This window comes from Panthera uncia, chromosome C2 (genome assembly GCF_023721935.1).
Source record: "Panthera uncia isolate 11264 chromosome C2, Puncia_PCG_1.0, whole genome shotgun sequence".
In the NCBI taxonomy this organism is placed as follows: Eukaryota; Metazoa; Chordata; class Mammalia; order Carnivora; family Felidae; genus Panthera; species Panthera uncia.
This window is the reverse complement of record NC_064810.1, coordinates 81,836,086-81,860,075: the sequence shown is the minus strand read 5'-3', so window position 1 is coordinate 81,860,075 and position 23,990 is coordinate 81,836,086. Positions and strand designations below refer to the sequence as shown.

General features: G+C 41.4%; 1 protein-coding gene across 1 annotated transcript in view; it reads right to left on the bottom strand.

Annotated features, from left to right (window-relative positions):
- The window catches only part of MCF2L2 (MCF.2 cell line derived transforming sequence-like 2), a 258,201-nt gene extending 234,634 nt beyond the window's left edge, over positions 1 to 23,567 (bottom strand). Inside the window, exon 1 of the mRNA XM_049628514.1 lies at positions 22,893 to 23,567. Within this exon, the coding sequence (XP_049484471.1) occupies positions 22,893 to 22,968 (76 nt within the window). The 5' untranslated portion in view covers positions 22,969 to 23,567. The remainder of the gene's footprint in view (positions 1 to 22,892) is intronic.
- Between the last annotated feature and the right edge of the window lie 423 nt (positions 23,568 to 23,990).

The window sequence follows — 23,990 nt, the reverse complement described above, 5'->3', positions numbered from 1 at the left end:
TTAAAAAGTCCTTTTAGCAAACTTGAGATAGTATTGCAAGTAAATGTTTTCAATGTAAAATTTGTTAAACCATTATTCCACCGAGAATGAGGATGAATAACAAAACAAAAATAAAAGAAAGGCATCATTGCTCTCACAGTACCTTGTTTTGCCATATATTCTAGCCTGATGCAACTTCCCAGGAAATGGTGGTAAGCCCTCATCTCTGCCTCTGTGATCCGCACAGAGGTGTAAGGCAAGTATCTGGGGTCTTGCTGCCCACACTTCCTGCACCAGGAGGCCATTGGATCCCAGGACACCGTGCCACTTTGCTCTCTCTTGGTTCCTCTCAGCACTGTACTCACATAAATGTGTTTAATCCCTTCTCTGAGCTAATCTCACTGAAGTTCATTCAAGGTCATTTCATTGCTAAGAGTTTATCCTTTGGATTGGTGAGTGCTCACAGGATTACAGGCCCAATAGTTACTGGATTTACTCATTTGGAGACAAAGGGAAACTGGAGGATGAGGAGGTGGGGTAGAGAGGGAAATCCTAGAGTCAATGAGAATCAGAATCTTTTTTTTCTTTTTTAGAGGAATCACAATATGAGACATACATCAGGCCACTGGTGTATTATTCCAGGCCACAATCCTCCCCTCCCTCTTTTCCAACCTGTCTAAACTGCAGAGGAATAAAATACAGAGACTTAAAACTACAGCCAGTAGACGTCACTATCTAGACAGGCAACATGGGTTGGTACAGGAAATGATCAGTGTTCAAGTCCTGAAGGAATGTAGAGTATGTCCTGAACCACTTCTAAAGATCAGGTGCAAGTACAATATCATGATTCTAAAATGAAGGATGTTTTTTGTCTGTCATGATCTAAGGCCTCCCACCCTTACTACCACTTGGAGAAAAGCAAGCTCACCTTTCAGAACTGTGCTATGCCAAGTGTGGTACACTCAGAAAGAGCCTGATTTTTCATAATGTATTTATCTTGGTTCTTCATGCTTAATGTTTTTGTTTAGTAATGTTATGCTCCAAGATTTAAGGAAAGGGCACAATATGAAATATCCAAAAAGTGATAAGTAAATTTATATATAAACTTCTAATTTTTATTTGTATATCTCAAGATAAAATTTGAGTAACACTTGCAACTAGCCAAGGAGAAACTGGAAACACTTTTCATAAAAAATAAATAGGAGCACCTTGGTGGCTTAGTAGTTTGAGCATCCAACTCTTGATTTTCACTCAGGTCACGATCTCACGATTGTGGGACCAGGCCCCGAGGAGGGCTCTATACTGAGCATGGAGCCTGCTTGGGATTCTCTCTCTCCCTCTCTCTCTCTGCCCCTCCCCCACTCATATTCTCTCTCTCTCTCTCTCTCTCTCTCTCTCTCTCTTGCTCTCTCTCTCTCTCAAAATAAATAAACATTTAAAAAGTAAAATTTAAACCAAATAAGTAAATAATAAATATTTATTTTTTAGGGAGAAGGTAAAATTGAGTATTATTGAAATACTCAAATCTGAAGTGTACATTTGAATGAGTTTTGACAAATGGATACATCCATGTAACCCACACTCCTTTCAAGATATAGAACATTTCCATCTATAGAAAGTACCTTCATGTCCCTTCCCAGCCAACCCTTGTTCCTAACTGCTAGGCAACCATCAAAGTGATTTTTCAATAGAGACTAGTCCTGCCTTTTAAAAAACTTCATATAATGTAACCATATAGTGTGTACTCTTGTGTCTAGGTTCTCTCAGGATAATGCTTTTCAGATTCACCCATGTTGTGTGTATCAGAAGTTCATTTATTTTTATTGCTGAGCTGTATCCTGTCTTATGGATGGTCACAGTTTGTCCATTTTCCTGCTTATAGACATTCAGGTTTTATCCCAATTTGGGCTGCTTGGAACATTCATGTAAAGGTCATTGTGTAGACACACATTTGCATTTCTCTTGGCTAAATACCTACAAGTGGTATTGCTCAGTCAAAGGAGAGGTGTATATTTAATTTGTAAGAAACTGCCAAACGTTTCCCTGAATTGGTTATAGCAGAAAGTCCCTTAAGATTAGAGGCTGCTCTGTTTAGTAATCCTCTGTGCCAATTCTTTATTAGTGTTAACTGCATGTGAAGTACTTTAAGAAAAATACCTAAAAATTAAGAGGAAGAAATGTAATATAATTTGAGATGCTAAAACTTATGAAAGCTCTTTTTTTTTTTTTTTCTCCACCATTAGGTATTGTGAATATATTAACTCCAATTAAACACCAAGTCTGAAAGTCCTAATTACAGGGCAGCAAACAAGGCAATTTTTAAGCAACAGTTTGTTGTATATAGCCAAATTTCCCTCCAAAATGGTTGTGCCAGTTTATATTCCCACCAACAATATAGAAAGTGCCTGAGTCACCATATGGAGGCTCTTTCTCCTACTACATTAACTTTTTTACCCATTCATTCAGTTATGAATAGCCATGAATGCTTGGCTAGCATCACAACACCCACGAACATAAGAGCTATCTTTGTTAACCACATAAATCCACAATGGCGGTGTAAATGCAACTGCACACACCCAGCAATGACCTTAATTATATTTTTTGCAGTTTACAGAACTCTAGAGAGAGGGTAGACTGTAAAATCTTGGAAATTTTCTTTATTACATTTGAATCTCTTATATGAACAAGCTGTACAGATCTTACAAATCCTATAATCCATGCACTGACCTTTATCATTTCACCAAGATCAAATATCCAATAAAGGGCTACATTTTCTTTATTTTGAACAACAGATTCTGAAATAACTGGGTACTAGGTAACTCTTAGAAAAAAGCTGATTATTTCAATAGTAATAGCAATGGGAGATGAATATTTTCCCCATCTCCTCCCCCAACCCCCCAGCAAGAAACTACTATTATAGGTAGGGGAAAAAAAGTGCTTTTTTAGCTCTTCTAGGGGCGCCTGGGTGACTCAGTCGGTTAAGTATCTGACTTTGGCTCAGGTCATGATGTCACAGTTTGTGGGTTCAAGTCCCGCATCGGGCTCTGTCCTGATAGCTCAGAGCCTGGAGCCTGCTTTGGATTGTCTCCCTGTCTCATCCCCTCCCCCACTCTCCCTCCCTCTCTCTCTCTCTCTCTCTCTCTCTCTCTCTCTCCAAATAAACATTGAAAATATATTTAAAATAATAATGATAATAATAATAATATCACCAAAAAGGGCTAACAATTACATTGCAGCTATTGTGCCATGCACTTAACATGCATTACTTCAAAATCCTATACGAGAAGTTCTCTCATTACCCCATTTGACATATGAGGAAGCAGATGATTCCAAATGCTGATAAAGAGATCTAGTAAAATCAAGAACCCCCACACTCTGTTGATGCATCACTAAAATAGTATAAATTTCCCAGAAGGTAATTTGACCAAAATGTATTTTAAAACTCAATACTCATACTCATACTATTATTGATCCAATAATAAAATTTGCTAGAACTCTATGCTTTAAAAAAAATCTGGAATGTGTGAAATGTGTGCAAAGATTTCTGAACAAAGATGTTCCTTGGGGCTCCTGGGTGGTTTAGTCAGTTAAGCACTGGACTCTTGAATTTGGCTCATGTCATGATCTCCCGGTTCCTGAGTTGGAGACCCACGTGGGCCCGTGCTGACAGTGTGGAGCCTGCTTGGGTTTCTTTCTCTCTCCCTCTCTATCTGCTCCTCCCCTGCTACTGCACTCTATCTCAAAATAAATACAGAAACTTAAAAAAAAAAAAAGATTCTTCTTGCATTTTTGAAAAATAACACTGACAAACTGGAAACAACCTATCTGACCAACACTAGGGCAATATTTAAAAATAAATTATATTATAACCATGTAGTCAAAAATTATAAAATTATTAAAATGTTATTTATGGAAATGTTTTATAATATATGGAATTGTTTGTAATATAATTTAGTTTAATTTGTAGTATAGCTTTAAAAAGCATAATAGAATTTATACAATTACATAAATAATATGTATGAGACATATCAAGAGAGATAGATCATATCATGTAAAATGATACAAATTGCCAAAGGAATGTGAAAATGCCAAAGGAAAAAACCTAGAACATATGCTCAAAGAGTAACTGTGACTGTAACTAGGAGATGGAATTGTTGACTTTCTTCTTTGTACATTTCTGTCTTTTCCAAATATTATGCAACACGCATGTATTTGTTTTCTGTATTTTTCTGTTTGGTAATGCTTTTTAAAATTTATTCTTAAACTGGTATACAGTATAATCCACTCTTGTTAGCATACAGTTCTAAGTTTTGACAAATGCATGGAGTCATTTAACCTTCACCACAATCAGGATAGGGAATAGTTGCATCATCCCCTGTAGTCATGGCACCTCCTCCCCGCCCTTAACCCCGGGCGACCACCCCATCCTAATTTACCTTTTCCAAATGCCATATAAATGAAATAATTTAGTATGTACCTTTTTAGTCTGGTGTCTTTCTTTAGCATATGTATTTCAGATTTATTCATGCTGTTGTGTGTATCAATAATTCATTTCTTTTCATTGTTGAAGATTCCATTGTACAGATGTGCCACAAGTTGTTTATCCATTCCTCAGGTGAGAGACATTTGGGTTGTTTCCAGTTTTTAGTGATTAGAATTAGGCTGGTATAAGCATTTACACACAGATTCTTGTATGATCATGTTTTCATTTCTCTTGGGGTAGGACTACTGGACTGTACAGTAAGTATATGTTTAATTTTATGAGAAACTGCCAACTGTTTTCTAAGTGGCCCTGCCATTTTCCATTCCCACCAACATACTGTGTGGGAGATACAGACCCTTCTCGTCCTCACTGGGACTTGGTATTGCCATTTTTTTAACTACTGTAATAAGTTTGCAACTTCCATGATGTTGAGCATATTTTCATGTGCTTATTTTCATCTGTGTTTCATCTTTGGGAAAGTATCCATTCAACTTTTTTTAATCCATTTTTAAGTTGAGTTGTTTGGTTTTCATTTAATGTTGAGTTTGAGAGTTCTTTACGTATTCTGGATAGAAGTCTTTTGTCAGATATGTGATTCACAGAATTTTTTCCCTGAATGTTTTGTTTTCATTCTCTTAACAGTGTTTTTCTCAGAGCAAATACTTTTAATTTTGATGAAGTCCAATTCATCAAATTTTTCTTTTATGAGTTGTACTTTTGATGTCAACCTAAGAACTCTCTGTCCAACCAAGAACACAAAGACTTTCTCCTATGTTTTCTAACAGATTTCTCATTAGGTTTTACATTTAGATACATGGTCCACTTTGAGTTAATTTGTGTATATGGGGTGAGGTATAGGTCAAGGTTCATTTTTTTGTACACGGATGTGCAATTGTTCCAGCACCTCTTGTTGAAATTGCCTTTACACTTTATTCCACTGAATTGCCTTCATGCTTTTGTCTAAAATCAATTGACCATATTTGTGTGGAACTATTTCTGGGTTGTTCATTCTGTTCCATTGATTCTTTTTTCTATCCTTTTACCAACACCACATCATCTTGCTTACTTTGCTTGATAGTAAATCTTGAAATTAGGTAGTGTGAGTCCTCCTCTTTGTTCTTTTTCAAAAGATTTTGACTATTATAATTCTCGTTGCCTACTACAGCACCTTTTGCTGATTGTAAATTTTAGAATCTGTGATTGATTTCTACAAAAACAAACTTGATAGACTTAGGACTGGAGTTGTGTTTAATTTATAGATCAATTTGGAGAGGACTGACATCTTAATATTGACTCTTCTAAACCTTAAACACAGACTATGTATTATTTTTATAAACAGTTTTTAAAGCCCTTTTGAAAACCACATAATGTTCATTTTCACTCATTTATTCTGCTTCTTTTTTAGACTATACCACAAAGTCATAGGAAATGATGAACATTATCTTTCTCTTTAAATTCTGGTTTGGTTTTCCCCAGGTGCTCAGGGAGAAAATGCTCATGTCACACCTGAAGGGCAAATCACATTTTAATAGTGGAATTTTCCTTCTCTTCTCTGCACTACTTTACAGCCTGAGGGGTTTTTCTTCCTTTGTAAGCAAAGCTTCTTTGGGTTACTGAAGGGATAGATACTGCAGTGGAAGCAAAATGGAATGAAAAGTAGAGGGCTTGGGTAAGGGAGCTCAGGAGGACCATCTTTCTAATCTAGTTTAGTCTAGTCTAGTCTAGTCATCTTTCTAGCTCTGCACCAGAGCTTTCGCACCACTGAGGAAGCAAAAAAGAGAAAAGAGAAGGAAGCTATGGAGGAGGGAAGGAGCCAGTGAAATGGTGACTCAAAGGACCTGTGAAACCTCTAGGAGCTGGGGTGGCAAGAGGACATTTTAAAAACAGTGATGCCTACAGCTCCATGTCAAAGTGTCTGTCTAGACCATAAACATCTCTCCCATCTTCAGAAAATTCTTCTGATCTTCCGTGTACATGACTTTTGAAATATTGAGGAAGAATTGAGTTCCACAACTAAACCAACCAAATGCAAAAGCAAAGCAGCAAATGTGGAAGAAAAAGCAGAGAGGCTGGAAAGCCACAAGAGAAGCCCAATGAGAAGAGAGAGAAACTGGAGCTTACAGCTGAATATCTGCCTCCCTTGTTAAACTGTAAACTCCAGGAGGACATCTTTCATTCCTCCCAGACCCCAGTACACCTGGGGAGCACCAACAGGGCTGCAGCAGTGGAAGTGACAGGCTTCTGACCCTCACAGGGGTCATGGCTGCTCCTTCACACACCATCCCCAGCACCTGGCCTAGTGCCCGGCAGTGGAGGCCTCAGTAAATGTGGTTAGTCTCAAACTGGGGCTTAAATAAAGAGAAACTGGCAGAAACTTCCCCTCAGTGACTGAATTAATTCTAGCCTCCTTGGGTAGAGAAAAAGAAAGGGACTAAAATGAACTTAAATTGATCTGATAACAGATAAAAACAAACAAACAAGACACACAAACCAAAACCTGGGCTGACCATCATCTGGGCTTAGATAACTGGACAAAGAAATCCAGAAGTAACTCTTCTAGACCGGGTAAGACCAACATGCTCAAACATTTGGGGCACCTGTAGTTTGTGCACCTGTGTTTGCTTTCTGCTTGAATCTCCCTCATAGGAAAGTCCTCTAAACACAGGGACTTTTTTATACTAAATAAAAATGCCATTGTGACTGAGGGTTATAACTTTATTAGGCTTTTTTTCCCCTAAAGCTCTGGTGGTTAGCTTAGGAAGAGCAAGTAGGCAGCACTCCTAAAAAATGTCTTTCTTTACAAAGACCTATTCCTGTCTAAGTGCTTTATTTATTTTTGCTTATTACTTTTGCTTGCTTAAAGACTGTAAAATAAATCCTCATATTTATTTTATTTTTTTTTTTTTTTTTATTTTAGAGGAAGAGAGAGTGCACAAACAGGGGACAGGGGCAGAGAGAGAGAGAGAGAGAGAGAGAGAGATCTTATGCAGGCTCCACAGTCAGCACAAAGCTGGATGTGGGGCTCAATCCCACAACCCTGGGATCATGACCTGAGCTGAGATCAAGAGTCAGATGCTCAACCGACTGAGCCAACCAGGTGTCCCTAAATCCTCACATTTTAAATGACAGTTTTTCTTTGCAAGAAAGTGACTATTAATAAATGAACACTTCAAGTGGCTGGTAAAATACTTATACTCAGGTGACTAATGCTTTAAGCTTCCATCAGGTTTTTCAAAAGATTTTTAAAACTAATAACACATTTATCATTTACTTGTTTATATTCCTTTCTGTAATGAGAAATTAAATCGAGTATGAGAACTCACAGGCCTTGAAGCCAGCCAAACTTGACTTTTAATTCCACTCAGTATGACCTTGGGCAAGTTTCCTAATCTATTTAAGCCTCAAATTTCTCCTCCATAAAAAAGGACTGTACTTGTAACTAAATTTAATTAAATCAACACTGTATAAAGCACAATATGTGACATTGAACAGACAGAAAATAAATGGTAGCTATGATAACATCACTCTTAATATTATTTCCATATCCTCTAGCCTCTACAATCCCTAGAGAAGGATCTAAATGAAGAAGGAAAAAAAGTGAGACACCAGACATAGATCTGCCTTCTAGCTTGAGGTCATTCCTTCTTTCAAGGTAACGCTTAAAGCTTCTTAGCTGTCTGGGAGAGGTCTACTAACCAGGGAGGTCTGAGCAGAGAATGGAATAAACAAGACAACCAACACAGGAAGACCAACACAGTTGCCAAAAGTGGTCATTCCCCTTATTCTGCCCAATGAGAAAGGTTTCCCCTCTCCACGTACCTAAATCCTCTCCTTTCTTCAAACCCAGCTCAAATCATACATCTAATATACAGCTTTCTTGAATTGCTGAAGCTCACAACTTCAGCCCCCTAACAGCTCATGGTCTGTAGATCTAGCACAAAGCTTTGCTCATGGTGAGCACTCTCCAAAAATCTGTTCATTGACCAGTTGGTATCCTGACATAGCTGTGGTGTGTAAGCACCGTAGTGACCACATAGTCAATGAGCCTTGGAGTATACCCCAAAGAAAGAAGCAGCACACCACACACACAGGGAATGGTTTCTATTTTGCCCAGGGCCAGCTCTTAAAACTGCCCAAATAATTCACACTCTTACTGATTCTAAAGGTTGAAAGCATAAAGCCTGCACCTTCCAAGTTACTACACTTGTTCTGATAGGTAACTGCACAGTTTAAAGACCTCTTCTCTGCGGACTTCCTCCCCATCCCAAGACCAAACCAAATTCTAAACCCACAGTTGACATGATCAGAAATGCCTAAGTTTCCTCTGAGCTGGTCCAATCGGGCCCTCTAGAGAAAGAATTTGTACAGAGAGACCCAGAGACTGAGAGTCAGTTAGTGATTGTTCCTAGATCGGGAAGGGGATATGGTTTGGGTGGCCATGTTGGGTTCATACTCACCGATAAAAAAATAGGGGGCCAGTCTGCAGTGATGAGCAGAAGAACGTTGCAGACACCAGAGAGAAGCAGAGACCAGAGACTAGATGACATCTGGGAGAGAACAGCAACCTCAGTTCTTGATTGTACATCTTGCTGAGGAGGCCCAGTGAAGCTTCCTGCTCTGAGGTTCCCATACTCCACAGCCTAAAAAGTGTGGAGCACTTGAGAACTAGTGGTCAGGAACTCAAATTCTGGAGCCAAATCTGCCTGGGTTCAAAGCCTGACCTTGCCACTACTAGCAGGGTGCTACAAAACGAACTATTTTGTCATTTGTTAACAGCAATATGTTAAATTCCAAAATCTCTAAAGTTTATTATAATCATCATTGCCTGCCAGTAAGAAATAAGTACTTGAATTCAGTAAGTCTATGATAATGAGATAGCCTTCCTTTTTAGACTCATTAAAATCAATCAATTCCTCCCTCTTGAAACAAGCAGAAAAAGAACCTACATCCATTTGGGAAGAGCTACTCCATGGTACCAGACTAGGCTCAAAGCCTCCCTGGCTGAGCCATACTCACTAACATCTAAAGGGAAGCAGATGTGACAACAGCCTTACCCTTCAGGAAAAGTTCCAAGATAAGCAGGACCATTTCCATTTTGATCCTCAATGATTTCAGCTCTCCCGGCAGAGATTTTTTTCCACTAGCTATATTAATTAAGTATAATTCAGCAGAAATTTCAGGCTATTTAGCATTTTTAAAAATAGGAAACACAGACGTGCCTTGTAGCACAAAGGTCGGCCCTTGGCCATAGCAGGCCAAGGGAGGCCCTGTTAGGGGGGCAGGCATCCAATGACTGTGCCTAACATCCATGACTCTCTGACATGAGAGATCCCTATGCTTAGCTGGTTTCTGGATAACAGGTGGGAGGAAGCATTTTCATCTAGTTGAGCACTCTTAAACATGAACTACAGTTTTTTAACATTCAAGATCCCCAACACCTGGCAAAACACAAAGAAAACATTTTGAGACCCATTTTACTAATATGGCTTGCAAAGTTCCTAGTAGCTTGCCTATAACAACACTGTAATGGAAAGAGGCTGTGTAAATGAAGCATATTTTCCCTGTGAAATACACACAAGGTAAAAAAAAAAAAAAAAAAAAAAAAACAAGGAGACATTCTGCTTTCCCCTGGAACCCACAATGATGGGAAAGAGGCTCACTCTCACCCTAACAACAAGAAAAAGATAAACTACAAAACTATAACCTGTCCAGAACCTATATAAACAAATAAAAAGAAATCACCTAAGGGGTGCCTGGGTGGCTCTGTCGGTTAAGAACCTGACTTCGGCTCAGGTCATGATCTCATGGTTGGTGGGTTCCAGCCCTGTGTGGAGCTCTGTGCTGACAGCTCAGAGCCTAGAGCCTGCTTTGGCTTTTGTGTCTTCCTGTCTCTCTGCCCCTCCCCTGCTCGCTCGCTCTCTCACGCTCACTCTCTCTATCTCTCAAAAATAAATAAACATTGAAAATTTTTAAAAAAAGAAAGAAATCACCTTAAAGTTTTAAGCAAATTGTGAAAGGCTTAAGTATGGCCACCATAAGCCAGAATGCAAGGGGAGCTCCCAACTACCTGGAGGCTCTTCTCCCTAGACTGGGTATAGGGTAGGAGACTGGAGAGAGCCGGGGGGCAGACCAGGAGGAGGGGAGGTGCCCAGGAAAAGCACATTTCTCCCTATGGACAAAAGCCTTCAGATGCTGAGGGAAAGCAGCTAACCCTTTAACTGGACTCCAGGGTACAAGTGAAGCTTGTGCTTGGACACTGCAGCTTGGATAAGATTAAAAGAAAACAAATAAAAACCCCTACTCCTGGGGGAGGCATAGAAAACTCTCTCAAAGAAGATCTGCCAAAAAATCTGGTTCAAATTATTTTAAAGCACTTGCAAACACACCCCAGATCTGATGCTTCATGTGAATTTATCCCATCTCTACAGTAATGATAAAATATTGAACACTGGCCCCCAACCACGAAATGGTTTCACCATCTCCAAAGTGCACTGTGTGAGAGGCATGCTCAGGACACCCCAGGCTAATTCCCAAAGAAAGAATTAAGGCAGTAGCTGATTCTCAGCAGGAACATAGATTATTCCACACTCACTCAAGGCAGCCTTTCACAATTCCCGCTGCTGCCCCAGTAAAGGCCCGGAGTCCAGAGGCCTTCTCATGTCCTCTGCCACCCCTGCCTCACTTCCTCTGCCATGCTGGCCCCACTGCTTCATCCTGCAGGCATTTAAGCCATCCTTTTTTCAAACCTGTGCCCTACAGAGCAAGCATGCACTGCTCATGCTGCATTCTCTCTCTACTAAGTATGAGAGGACTTCTGGTAGAATATTCCTCTTGACTAGATTGGAGGGACAATAAAATACTCATTTTCATGCTTCTCTTGCTAGTCCATAAAGCAAACAATTGAAGTTATTCTATACTCACAGAGTCTCTTTTGCTATAGTCCTCAAAGGATTTCTTTTTAACCACTTTCCACTATATAGTATTCCAACTTGTAAAATAAGCAGAGGGACTGGCATAATTATCACCCTATGTTAGCGATGAGGAAATTCAGGGAATAAAGAAAGTCTTTCCATTCAATTAAACATGTGATTCTTGATCTCCTATAATGTGTTTAATTTAGCCTACAAGGCCATAAAGCAATATTAGTTGGGATTTCTACCCTTAGGTAAGACACAGTCATGTTATTATAAAAGACGTTAGAACACATTCAACTAACAACCAATGTATCAGTATTTGGAAAAGAGAGAGAAAAATCAAGCTAGACTGAAATCAAATGCTCAAAAACATATATGAGATGAACACCAACTATTATAGGTGTTCAGAAAAGGGAGGGAGGCTGGGCCTGGTTGGCCCATTCTAAAAGGGTTCCTGGGGAGGCCAGATTTCAGGTTAAACCCCAGAGATTAAGATAGGCAGGCAGAGTGTTGCTAGTGAAAGGAACTACAAATGGGTCCTACACAGAAGAAAGTGGAACCAAGGGAGGCTGGCAGGGCACGTGGGCAAAACAGGGTGCTTTCCAACCCATTCAAATAGAGCAAGCAAACAAAAGAAAGAGCTTTTTCATGAACAGTGCTGGGTACTGAGCTAAACCTAAGGATAGAAAAATGAATCACACATCTCCCTGCCTTCAGAGAGCAGACAATGGGGTGGTAAGGCAGAAATCCTTCCCCAGTACCAAATTAACATAAATATCCAGGCTTTTTAAAATTATTTTCAAGCAGTAGTAAAAATTTTTGCCTTGATATAATAGAACATTGGCTTTGAAATCAGATCTCAGTTCAAATCCTGATATCTACCACTTGGTAGCACTATAGCTTTAAGCATGCTACTGAACTTGATATTTTTTTTTATTCTTAGTTTTGTCATCTTTCAAAATGAGAGTAATAACACCTACTTTTCAGAGTTGTAAAGATACAAAGGCATATGGAAAGGCCTAGCATTCAATAAATGTTACCCACCAATATTCCTAAATGGTAAAAGTTTAAACACTTATGCTTCTTCTTAGACTTTCTAGTTTCTTTTTTCTTTTCTTTTCTTTTTTTTAACTTTGAGTTAATTAACATACAGTGCAGTATTGGTTTCAGGAGTAGAATTCAGTGATTCCTCAGTTACACACAACACCCAGTGCTTATCACAACAAGTGCCCTCCTTAACACCCATCACCCATCTAGCCCATCTCCCACCCACCTCCCTCCATCAACCCTCAGTTTGTTCTCTGTTGTTAAGAGTCTCTTGTGGTTTGTTGCCTTCTCTTGTCTTTTCCCCACCTTCCCATACATTCATCTGTTTTTTTTCCTTAAATTCCACCTGAGTGAAAACATGATATTTGTCTTTCTCTGATTAACTTATTTCACTTAGCATAATACATTCTAGCTCTATCCACATCATTGCAAGTGGCAAGATTTCATTCTTTTTGATGGCTGAGTAATATTCCATTGTACATAGGGGTGCCTGGGTGGCTCAGTTGGGTAAGTGTCTGACTCTTGATTTTGGCTCAGGTCATGATCTCATGGTTCATGAGTTTGAGCCCCACATCAGGCTCTGTGCTGACAGCTCAAGAGCCTGCTTCAGATTCTGTGTGTGTCTCTCTCTCTGCCCCTCCCTCCCACTTGTGTTTTGTCTCTCTCTCTCTCTCTCTCAAAAATAAATAAACATTAAAAAAATTCCATTATATATATACATATATACATGTGTATGTGTGTATGTGTATATATATATGTGTGTGTGTGTGTGTGTGTGTGTATGTATACATATATACACATATATATATATACACCACACCTTCTTTTCCATTCATCAGTTGAGCTCTCTCTATAGTTTAGCTATTGTTTATAATGCTGCTATAAACATTGGAGTGCATGTACCCTTTTGAATCTGCTTTTTTGTATCCTTTGGATAAATACCTAGTAGTGTAATTGCTAGATTGTAGGGTAGCTCTATTTTTAATTTTTTGAGGAACCTCCATACTGTTCTCTAGACTGGGTGCACCAGTTTGCATTCCCACAAACAGTGCAAAAGGGTTCCCCTCTCTTTGCATTCTCACCAATACCTGTTGTTTCTTGTGCTGTTAATTTTAGCCTTTCTTTTTTTTTTTTAAGTTTACTTATGTATTTTTGAGAGAGAAAGCATGAGTGGGGGAGGAGCAGAGAAAGAGGGAAAGAGAGAGAATCCCAAGCAAGCTCCACACTGTCAGTGCAGAGCCTGATGTGGGGCTTGAACCCACAAACCATGAGATCATGACCTGAGCTGAAATTGGACACTTAACCGAGTCACCCAGGCACCGTAATTTTAGCCATTTTGACAGGTGTGAGGTGGTATCTCATCATAGTTTTGATTTGTATTTCCCTGATGATGAGTGATGGTGAGTATCTTTTCATGTGTCTGTTAGCCATCTGGATGTCTTCTTTTGAAAAGTGTCTATTCATGTCTTCTGCCCATTTCTTAACTGGATTGTTTTTTGGGCGTTGAGTTTGATACATTCTTTATAGATTTTGGATACTAACCCTTTATCTGATATGTCATTTGCAAATATCTTCTCCCATTCCATAGGCTGCCTTTTAGTTTTGCTGATTGTTTCCTTCACTGTGCAGAAGCTTTTTATCATGATGAAGTCCCAACAGTTCATGTTTGCTTTTGTTTCCCTTGCCTTCAGCAACATGTCTAGTAAGAAGTTGCTCCAGACAAGGTCAAAGCAGTTGCTGCCTGCTTTCTCCTCTAGGATTTTGGTGGTTTCTTGTCGCACAGTTAGGTCTTTCATCCATTTTGAGTTTATTTTTGTGTATGGTGTAAGAAAGTGGTCCAGTTCATTCTTCTGCATGTTGCCATCCAGTTTTTCCAGCTCCATTTGTTGAAGAGACTGTCTTTTTTTCCATTGGATATTCTTTCCTGTTTTGTTGAAGATTAGTTGACCATATAGCTGTGGGTACATTTCTGGGTTTTCTATTCTGTTCCACTGATCTATGTTGGTCTTTCTGGTTTCTTGCTTGAAATCTGCATCTTCAGATAGGTTAACACAGGTTTTTTTCAAAGGCAGACAATGAAGAATCCTGGTGTGAAGGCCAGCAATGAACTAGAGGACTAAAGCTTTAGTAATGCATCTGTTGGAAGTCGATGAGACCCCGGGGTAATAAGCTCAGTCACATCCTACGGACACACTGGAAACAGAAACCATTGGTGGGAGGTCCTCTCTGAAACCAGGAGGAAGAACACTCGTTGGCAGCAATATTTCCCTCTCCTCTGCTTTTATAACTTGCCACCACCAGTGGAAAGACCTTGAGGGTGTCCCATGTGCCAAGAGACAGCAACACTCAGGCAGCTGGGCTCTGTTTCTGAGTTTTGCATTTGGCACTGCAGAGGAGAAAGCAAAGGTGTGACCCCAGGTGGGGAGAACATAAACTCTTCTCCAAAGCAGCATTTCAGTATTAGCCTTCAACCCTACTAGAACAGACTTCCACAAGGAGCAGAGGGGTGCAAGAGGAAGAGAAGAATATTGGTGGTGTCGATGCTGTACTAGAGCAAAGGACAAAGTAGGAGATGATGCTGTCCTTTTATCTAAAGTCATTCTCGAGGCTCCTAGGTGGCTCAGTTGGTTAAGTATCCAACTTCAGCTCAGGTCATGATCTCATGGTCTGTGAGTTCAAGCCCCGCATCAGGCTCTGTGCTGACAGCTCAGAGCCTGAAGCCTGTTTCAGATTCTGTGTCTCCTTCTCTCTCTGACCCTCCCCCGTTAATGCTCTATCTCTCTCTGTCTCATAAATAAATAAACGTTTAAAATAATTTTTTTAAGTCATTCTCACTATCACTGCTTCTCAAGTTTCTCCCTCCAACAGTTACTAGGGACTCACAAGGCAGCATTTACACATTCATCTTCTACCAATCCTGTGAAGTATTATTATCTGCATTTTACATATGTGGGAGCCATGACTCAGAGGTAAAGTGATGTGCTAAAGGCTACACAGCTGTTTTCTGGCAAAGCCTGTGCATGGCCTTAGTTCACATCTGGAAAGGCAGGCTTTGTCACTGATATTTCCCACATTATAGAAGATGATCACCTCCATAATCAATATTATTTAGACACTAAGAAATCCTAATTTAACAAATGACCATTTTCTATAATATGGATAGTTGTTATCATCGTGACAACATTTTGGTTAATACTTGCTTGGTACCCTTCACCCAAAGCTGGCATTTCACACCATAAAGACAATGATATCCATTCAGTCTCTTTAGAGCACCACATTATATCTGAGTAAATTCAATTACCATTAAACTGAAATTCTACTCCTTCTCCTTCAGCATCCCCAAATGGACAACTCAAAGGCATAAGTCACAGCATACATTACCAATGTTCGGTGAAGTAGTGAGGTAGCTGGTCTCCAAGGAGGCAACTGTGACAGCAGAAAAATTCCTTAAACCCTAACCCTACCCCAAGATATCTGCATCCTAATGCCCAGACACTGTGTAGGTCTGGAAATTAAGGTTGCAGATGGAATTAAGGCTGCTAATCAACTGACCTTAAAATAAGGAGAGCCCAATTAAATCACAAGAGTCCTTAAAAGTAGAAGAGGGAAGCAAAAGAGAGAACCATAGAGATGGCAACACAAGAAAGACCAGCCAAAAGCAATCCTGAAAAAGAAAACCAAAGCCGGAGGCACCACAATCCTGGACTTCAAGCTGTATTACAAAGCTGTAATCATCAAGACAGTATGGTACTGGCACAAAAACACTTAGATCAATGGAACCGAACAGAGAACCCAGAAATGACCCAAAAACGTATGGGTCTTTGACAAAGCAGAAAAGAGTATCCAATGGAATAAAGACAGTCTCTTCAGCATAAGATGCTGGGAAAACTGGAGAGCAACATGCAGAAAAATGAACCTGGACCACTTTCTTACACAATACACAAAAATAAACTCAAAATGGATGAAAGACCTAAACATAAGACAGGAAGCCATCAAAATCCTAGAGGAGAAAACAGGCAAAAACCTCTTTGACCTCAGCCATGGCAACTTCTTACTCAACACGTCTCCAGAGGCAAGGGAAACAAAAGCAAACATGAACTATTGGGACCTCATCAAAATAAAAAGCTTCTGCACAGTGAAGGAAACAATCAGCAAAACTAAAAGGCAACCAACGGAATGGGAGAAGATATTTGCAAATGACATATCAGATAAAGGGTTAGTATCCAAAATCTAAAAAAAGTATCAAACTTACCCAAAAAACAAATAATCCAGTGAAGAAATGGGCAAAAGGCCTGCATAGACACTTCTCCAAAGAAGACATCCAGATAGCTAACAGACACGTGAAAAAATGCTCAACATCACTCATTATCAGGGAAATACAAATTAAAACCACAATGAGATACCTCATCTCACACCAGTCAGAATGGCTAAAATTAACAACTCAGGCAATGACAGATGTTAGCAGGGTGCAGAGAAAGATGATCTCTTTTGCACTGCTGTTGGGAATGTAAACTGGTGCAGCCACTCTGGAAAACACTATGGAGGTTCCTCAGAAAGTTAAAACTAGAACTCATGTGTCAATGTCTGAGCTACAAAACTGTTAAGAAAATGAATCTGTGGCGTTTTAAGCCAGTAATTTTGTGGTAATTTGTTATAGCCACGTAGAAAATGGATACAGAAACCAGTATTTCCATGCCTCATGGGTGGGCATGCTAATCCTCCCATTGAGAGAAGGAGTTGTGCTCCCTCCCCTTGAATCTGGGCTGGGCCTGGGACTGCTTTGACCAAAAGAACTTGGAAAAAATGACTTAACAGGACATCAAGCCCAGTCATCAAGAAGTCCTGGCAGCTTCTTGCTTCACCCCTATCAGAGACCTGAGCTTTGAAGTAAGACCTGGAGAAAGGACCACATGGAGAGGACCTGGAAGATAAGATGCCACCATGGAGAGAGACCACATGAGGGAACATCAAACCATCCCCACAGCCCCAGTTGCCATCTGATTACAACAGCTTGAGAGAATTATGAGATATAATTAAAGGGTTGCTGTTTCAATGCACTAAGTTTTGGAGTAGTTTATTACCTAAAAAACAGACAAATGAAACAGCAAAACACTATCCCACAACAGCAACAACAAAAGTTCATGGTCTATTATACATGTTGTATCACAAGAATAAATCCAGTTTAAATAGGCCTTCTAAGGAGAAGTAATTTTCACTGAAGAAATCAGTATATAATTTTTCACTCTGGAGTCTTTGTTGAACAACCTGGGGAATCTTGCCATCTTAACAATAATAACTCTGATCTGTGAACATGGCATGTCTTCACAGTTATTTGGCTCTTTTAATTTCTTTCAACAATGATTTATAGTTCTTAGATGACATGTTTTCACCTCTTATTAAATTTATTCCTGAGTATTTTGTACTTTTTTATGGTATTGTAAATTGGATTGTTTTCTTAATTTCATTTCCAGATTATTCATTGCCGATGTTTAGAAAGTTTGTTTTTTGGATTTTTTCAAAATTTTTTTTAAAGTTTATTTATTTTTGAGGGAGAGAGAGAGTGTGCAAGCAGGGGAAGGGCAGAGAGAGAGGGAGACAGAATCTGAAGCAGGCTGCAGACTCTGAGCATCAGCACAGAGCCCTACATGGGACCCAAACCCACGAACCGCAAGATCATGACCTGAACCGAAGTCAGATGCTTAACCAACTGAGCCACCCAGGTGCCCCTAGAAAGTTTGTTTTTGTATATTGACGTTGTATTCTGAAACCTTCAACTCCTTTATTAATTCTAACAGATTTTTTAATGTATTCCTTAGGATTTTCTATTTACACAATGTCATCTGCAAGTACAGATAGTTTTACTTCTTCATTTCCTATCTGGATGCCTTTTACTTCATTTGCCTAACTGTTCTGACTAGACTCTCCGGCATGTTTTTTGTTTTGTTTTATAAATTTTAATGTTTACTTATTTCTGAGAGAGAGACAGAGTACAAGTGGGGGAGGGGCAGAGAGAGAGGGAGACACAGAATCCAAAGCAGGCTCCAAGCTTTGAGCTGTCAGCACAGAGTCTGACACGGGGCTCTAACTCACAAACTGTGAGCCTGACCTGTGTTGAATCAAGCACTTAACTGAGCCAGTCAGTTAATGCTGGCTAGCATAATGCTGAATCCAGCATAATGCTGAATAGAAACGGTGAGGGTAGACATCCATGTCTTGTTCCTGATCTTAAGGGGAAAGCATTCAGCTAACCCTGATGTTAGCTGTGGATTTTTAAGATACCCTTTACCAAGTTGAGGAAACTCCTCTCAATTCCTAGTTTGTTGGGTATTTTTTTAATCACAAAAAGGTATGAAATTCCATCAAATACCTTTTCTGCCTCTACTGAGATGATTATGTGGCTTTTATTCTTTATTCTATTGATACAGTGTATTACATCAATTGATTGTCAGGGGCTAAAACACCCTTGCATTCCTGGGATAAATCCCATTTGATCATGGTGTACAATCCTTTTTATATGTTGCTGGATTTAGTGCTCATATTTTGTTGAGGCTTCTTGTATCAGCATTCATAAGAGATATTAGCCTGTAGTTTTCTTTTCGTGTAACGTCTTTGTCTGGTTTTGACATTGGGTAACACTTGCCTTTAAAATGAGTTAAAAAATGTTTCTGCTCTTCTATTTTTTAGAAGAGTTGTGAGTAATTGGTATTAATTCTTCTTTAAATGTTTGATAGAATTTGCCAGTGAAGTGGTCTGGTGTTTTATTCTTTCTGGATTCCGAAATTCCATAAAGGAACAATGTGATTCTATAGTCCAGAATAAAGGGTAAAGGATAGTTCTACTTGTGTACTGCATGGGTAAAACACACCTAGACACTTCTCACATGTGAACTGCATATTTTTGAGGGTACCTGACAAACTAACAAAATCCAAAGAAGGAAGTCTCCACAGTGAAAGACATCATATGAAGAGCTTTTGAAGAGCTAAATGTTTACCTGAAAAATGGGATTTAGGAGGCAAAAGAGTTATCCACAAACACTTCAGAATTGTGCTTCAAAATATAAAAATTTCCAGAGTGCCTGGGTGGCTCAGTCAATTAAGGCTCTTGTTTTCAGCTCAGGTCATAATCTCACAGTTTCATGGGTTCCAGGCCCGCATCAGGCTCTGTGCTGACAGTGCAAAGACTGCTTGGAATTCTCCCTCTCTCTCTCTCTGCCCCTACCCCACTCATGCTGTTTCTGTCTCTCTCAAAAACAAATAAAGAAACTTTTTTTAATGCCTTAAAAAATATATATATATTTATATTTATATATATATTTATATATATATATATATAAATTTACTGGTATTACTCAATACTCAAAGTCCACTCCAAGGCACAACAAATCATTCATTTATTCAATGAACTTTATTCTGCATTTCCTTAGAAGGAGGGCCTGTGTTAGGTAACTGCCTAGGATAGATAGATTGATAATGTAGAGTCTAGGAGCAGAGATAAGACAAGCTCACAAAAACTAACCATAGTACAAGGGAGAGAATGAGAGGTGTCATGTGAGTAGAATAAAACCTACTGTGAAATTCAGAGGCAGGAGTCTTTATTTCCCACTGGCAGGACAAAGGCACCTGGAAAAGGAAGCATTGAGTTGAGCATGAAGGGTGTGTACTAATTTTTGTGGGGAGAAATATATTAAGAGGTCATTCCAGATGGAGGGAAAGCAGAAGCAAAGTTTAGAGGTGGAAACAGAGTCAGACATTGTGGTGGAACAAAGCTGAAGAAATGAATAGCCCAAGCTGACCAACAATACAGGTAGAACTATCAATTATTGGGGGATAAAACTAGAAGGGTGCCAAATAAAGTACAAAGAACTTGTATTCTAAGCTACAGAGAATGACTATGCAAAGGTACTGTTAAAGGTTTTAGAAGATACAAATGCTGTGTATAGGTGTGGGTGTTTATTCCTGGTATAAGTTAGAGGCAAACATGGGAGAGGCAGGAGGCTTGCACAATGGTTACGAGAAATGAAGTCCCGAAGCAGGTCTCAAGAAGGTCACAGTGGCGTTTGGAGAGACACCAATGAGATATTTCAGAAATTGAATCAACAAACCCTAGACCTGAACTGGCAAATCTAAGGGACCGTGGAAACAGCAGAAATCCCAGCTGGAGGAGGAACTGGCTGGCGGGGGGACTGAGAGTGGCAGAGTGAATATGGAAGTACAGTGTTATTACCCAGATGAGTGGTTAGGATAGAACTGGGGGAATGTTCTAACCTACAGTCTTGCTCCAAGCACTTGTCAGCCTTTCCCCAACTCCATAGGGCTCAGAGGCTGCTCGACAAGAAAATGCCTGAAAAGAACAATCAAACACAGAGCCAATCCTCCCTAGCAGATGCTTCACTGGCTACCCAGTGCAAGTCTCCATGATAGTAAGGGCTGGTTGCCCCCTCAGTGAGATCCCCAAATAGACGATCTGAACAGCTGCCTTCTGGTCCTGCCATTCTTTACCTCTGAAACCTTAAAAGATGAACTTTCTAAGTCTCCTTCATTTGTAACATGGGGATGATAATGTATACTCCATCTATTTCACAGGTTTGTGAGGTTACACAGGAAGATGCAGACTGCTGTAAGACACACAAATGCCAGAATTTCTCTGAGCAGAAACTATAAAAAAAAAAAAATTCATGTCTGTATCCTTCATAGAGCTAAGTATAGAAAAAGGGAGGGAGCAAGGTGGGCAAGAAAATACCATAGCCTGGACCCCAGGGGCCTGTGTTAACCAAGGAATATTGCCTACCAGATCTTCGAGAAGATCCCATTATCCAGAGAAATAGGAGGGACCTTGATAATCATCAAGGTCAACCTCCTTGTTTAACAAATGGGAAGTTTTACCCTGAGAGAGGCCCAGTGATCTGACCAAGATCTTTAGTGGCATATGGGGATATGGCCAATAACACATTCACAGTTTAGATGGTGATTTTACCCACATCAGTTTACAAATAGCCTTTGAGCTGGGTGGGAAAGGATTATTAAAATTCCCATTTTTTAGTGTGAGGTTCAAAGACTTGTCCAGGAGGGATTCAAATCCAAATGGCCATACCCCCCAGTCCACTGCTCTTTCCTTACAGCACAATTTCACACACATGTGCCATTTCAAGCACAATCATTTCAGCATTCAATATATTTCAAACTCCAAATTGTTTGCTTCAGCCTGCCTTCAGCAATATTTCACATTCAACCTTCCCCAGTAGAATTCTACTGACCTTTCATCTTAAAGAAAAACCAGTTCAGCAGCCACCTTGGTACCAGAAACATATTTTAAAATGAATCATCAAAACTGGGTCTTTCCAGATAAATCATCTTCACAAAGTATATCCCTATATGTGTATCATTCAAGACGTATATCATTATTGCACTAAATACACTGGACTAGGGTGCTCGAAGAGCAATGATAGTTCATTAATTGAAGCAATATGTAACATACAAATGCTAAGAAGGCTTTTTAGCAAAGGAGTGGAACACTGAGGTAAAAACTTCCTCACTTTATCAGTAAAAACTAATTTGCATTATGGAAGGATCTCAAAGTTAGTGACCAACACTGCGAATGACCCCGATAATTCTAGTCATCAACATCCAAAGGATTTCTACCTGAATGTGTTTTTATTTGGGGAGGCCCAGGGAAGGGGTGGGGGAAGAAAAGGCTAAGATGGAATCAACGCACCAACTGCCTCAGTGTCCTCTTTACTAAACAGGGCCCGTCCTTCCACCACAAACCTTATTTCAGGAGCAAGGCATTCATGTTCAGCTGCCCTTTTTTAACTCAACAGAAGAGGGTTAACATTGCTCAGTCCCTTGAAGCTTGCAAGGCTTCTCATTGGGGTTCACTAGGAGTGTGCTGACACCTCCAGGTGGTACTACCAACGGGCCGGGAGCCCGGCTGTGTAGCGACCCTCTACCTTTACCTGCGTTGCACTACGCGAGCTTGGGAACGAGCTCGGGCGCTTCGCAGTACTTTCTGCTGGAAAGCACCGGCATTCGTTCCTCAAGTTCCCTCTCCTTTCTCTTCATCTCGTAAAACCTCTACACAACTCCCCACCCCGACCGGGTCTGCGCAGGTAACTGATCCTCAGAGCCCAGCAGCCCCCGAGGGGGACTAGGCACCTGCCTGGTGAAGGCACCTGCCACCGGCCTGCCCCGGCCTCGCCGGGCGTGGGGGACCTCAGGGATGCCCCCCGCACTAGCCGCCTCCACAACCACCACCGCCAGCAGCAGCAGCAGCAGCAGCAGCAGCAGCAGCAGCAGCGAGGCCGAGAGGCCGGGCCCGCGCCCCACGGCCTTCCCACGGAGGGCGCTGCCCGGGGGCTGCGGGCTAGCGCGGGGAGGACACCGGCTCCCGAGACTACGCCCCCACCTCCATTAATAAAACGCAAGGGGGGGGGGGGGGGGGGGGGAAAAAAAAAAAAAAAAAGCTCCATTTACCGACATGAGTGATCACTGTGGCCAGTCGCCGGCTGAGCTCCTGGGGGGCCATTTCTTCCTGTAACCAAAATAGCATTTCACCGAAAAGCTACTCAGTGTATAAACAAAACAAAGCAACAGGAAAGTGTTTGTATGGCTGCTAACGGATGGTGTTTCAAAAGCATCTCCTCCCGAGGATGCGATGCCCTCACACTCTTCCTCTCTCTCTTCAGGCACAAAACGAGTCACTCCCAGCCCAGGCCAACTTTCCTGGGCCGCTCGGCCAGCCCCGCTAGCCACGCCCTGCGGGGGTATTGTTTTAAAGATTAAAGTCCAATAGCTTTGCAAACGTAACGTCTGGCTTTGAGAGAGAGGGAAATGGCAGTTTTGGAGGTGAGAAAAGCAAGTCGCCCCAAAGCTCGCCGTAACCGCGCGTCAGGCTTCCCCCGCCGAGGAAGCGCGTAGGTTTCGGGATTTGCGGTCCGGATGGGTCGGGTCTTCGGCGCCGCCTTTCGGGAGGGTCGGGAAGAAGGATGCTTGGCGGGCACACGCGGAGGACGGAGGAGCGGAGGAGCGGAGCAGCGGAGGAGCGTAGGCGACAGGCTGCCTGAGGCCCCGGCTCCCGTGCGCGGCCCGCCTCCCGCCCCGCTGCGCGCCCGGAGCTCGGGTCTCCGCGCCCACCTCTCCCCGCCCGCCGCAGCGCGCACGCGCCCGAGCACCATCTGTTGCCAGGTGGAGAAGCTGCGCCCCTTGCTCTGCCGGGAGCCCGCGCTGCGGTCGCCGAAGTGGGGGCGACTCAGGGTCTGTCCTCGCCGCTGTGGGGGAGAGGAGACAGCAATTTCCGCGCTCCTGCCGGTGCCGGGGTCCTGAACGCCGGCCTCGGCCCCTCTCCTTGCCCGCCAGGTGTCTGCGGAGCGGCCGAGGCGAGAAGAGGGCTGACGGGGAGAGGTGCAGTCATCCCGCCAGGGGCTGCTGCTCGCGCCCCCGCCCCAGGGGTTGTCACACGCAGTTATCAGCGTGCACTGGGCGCACTCGCACTTGGAGCCGGGAGCGCGGGCTGTGCGCGTACAGGGCTGGGCACGCATGTGCGACACACATCTCCGCCGTGTGGGCCTTTTC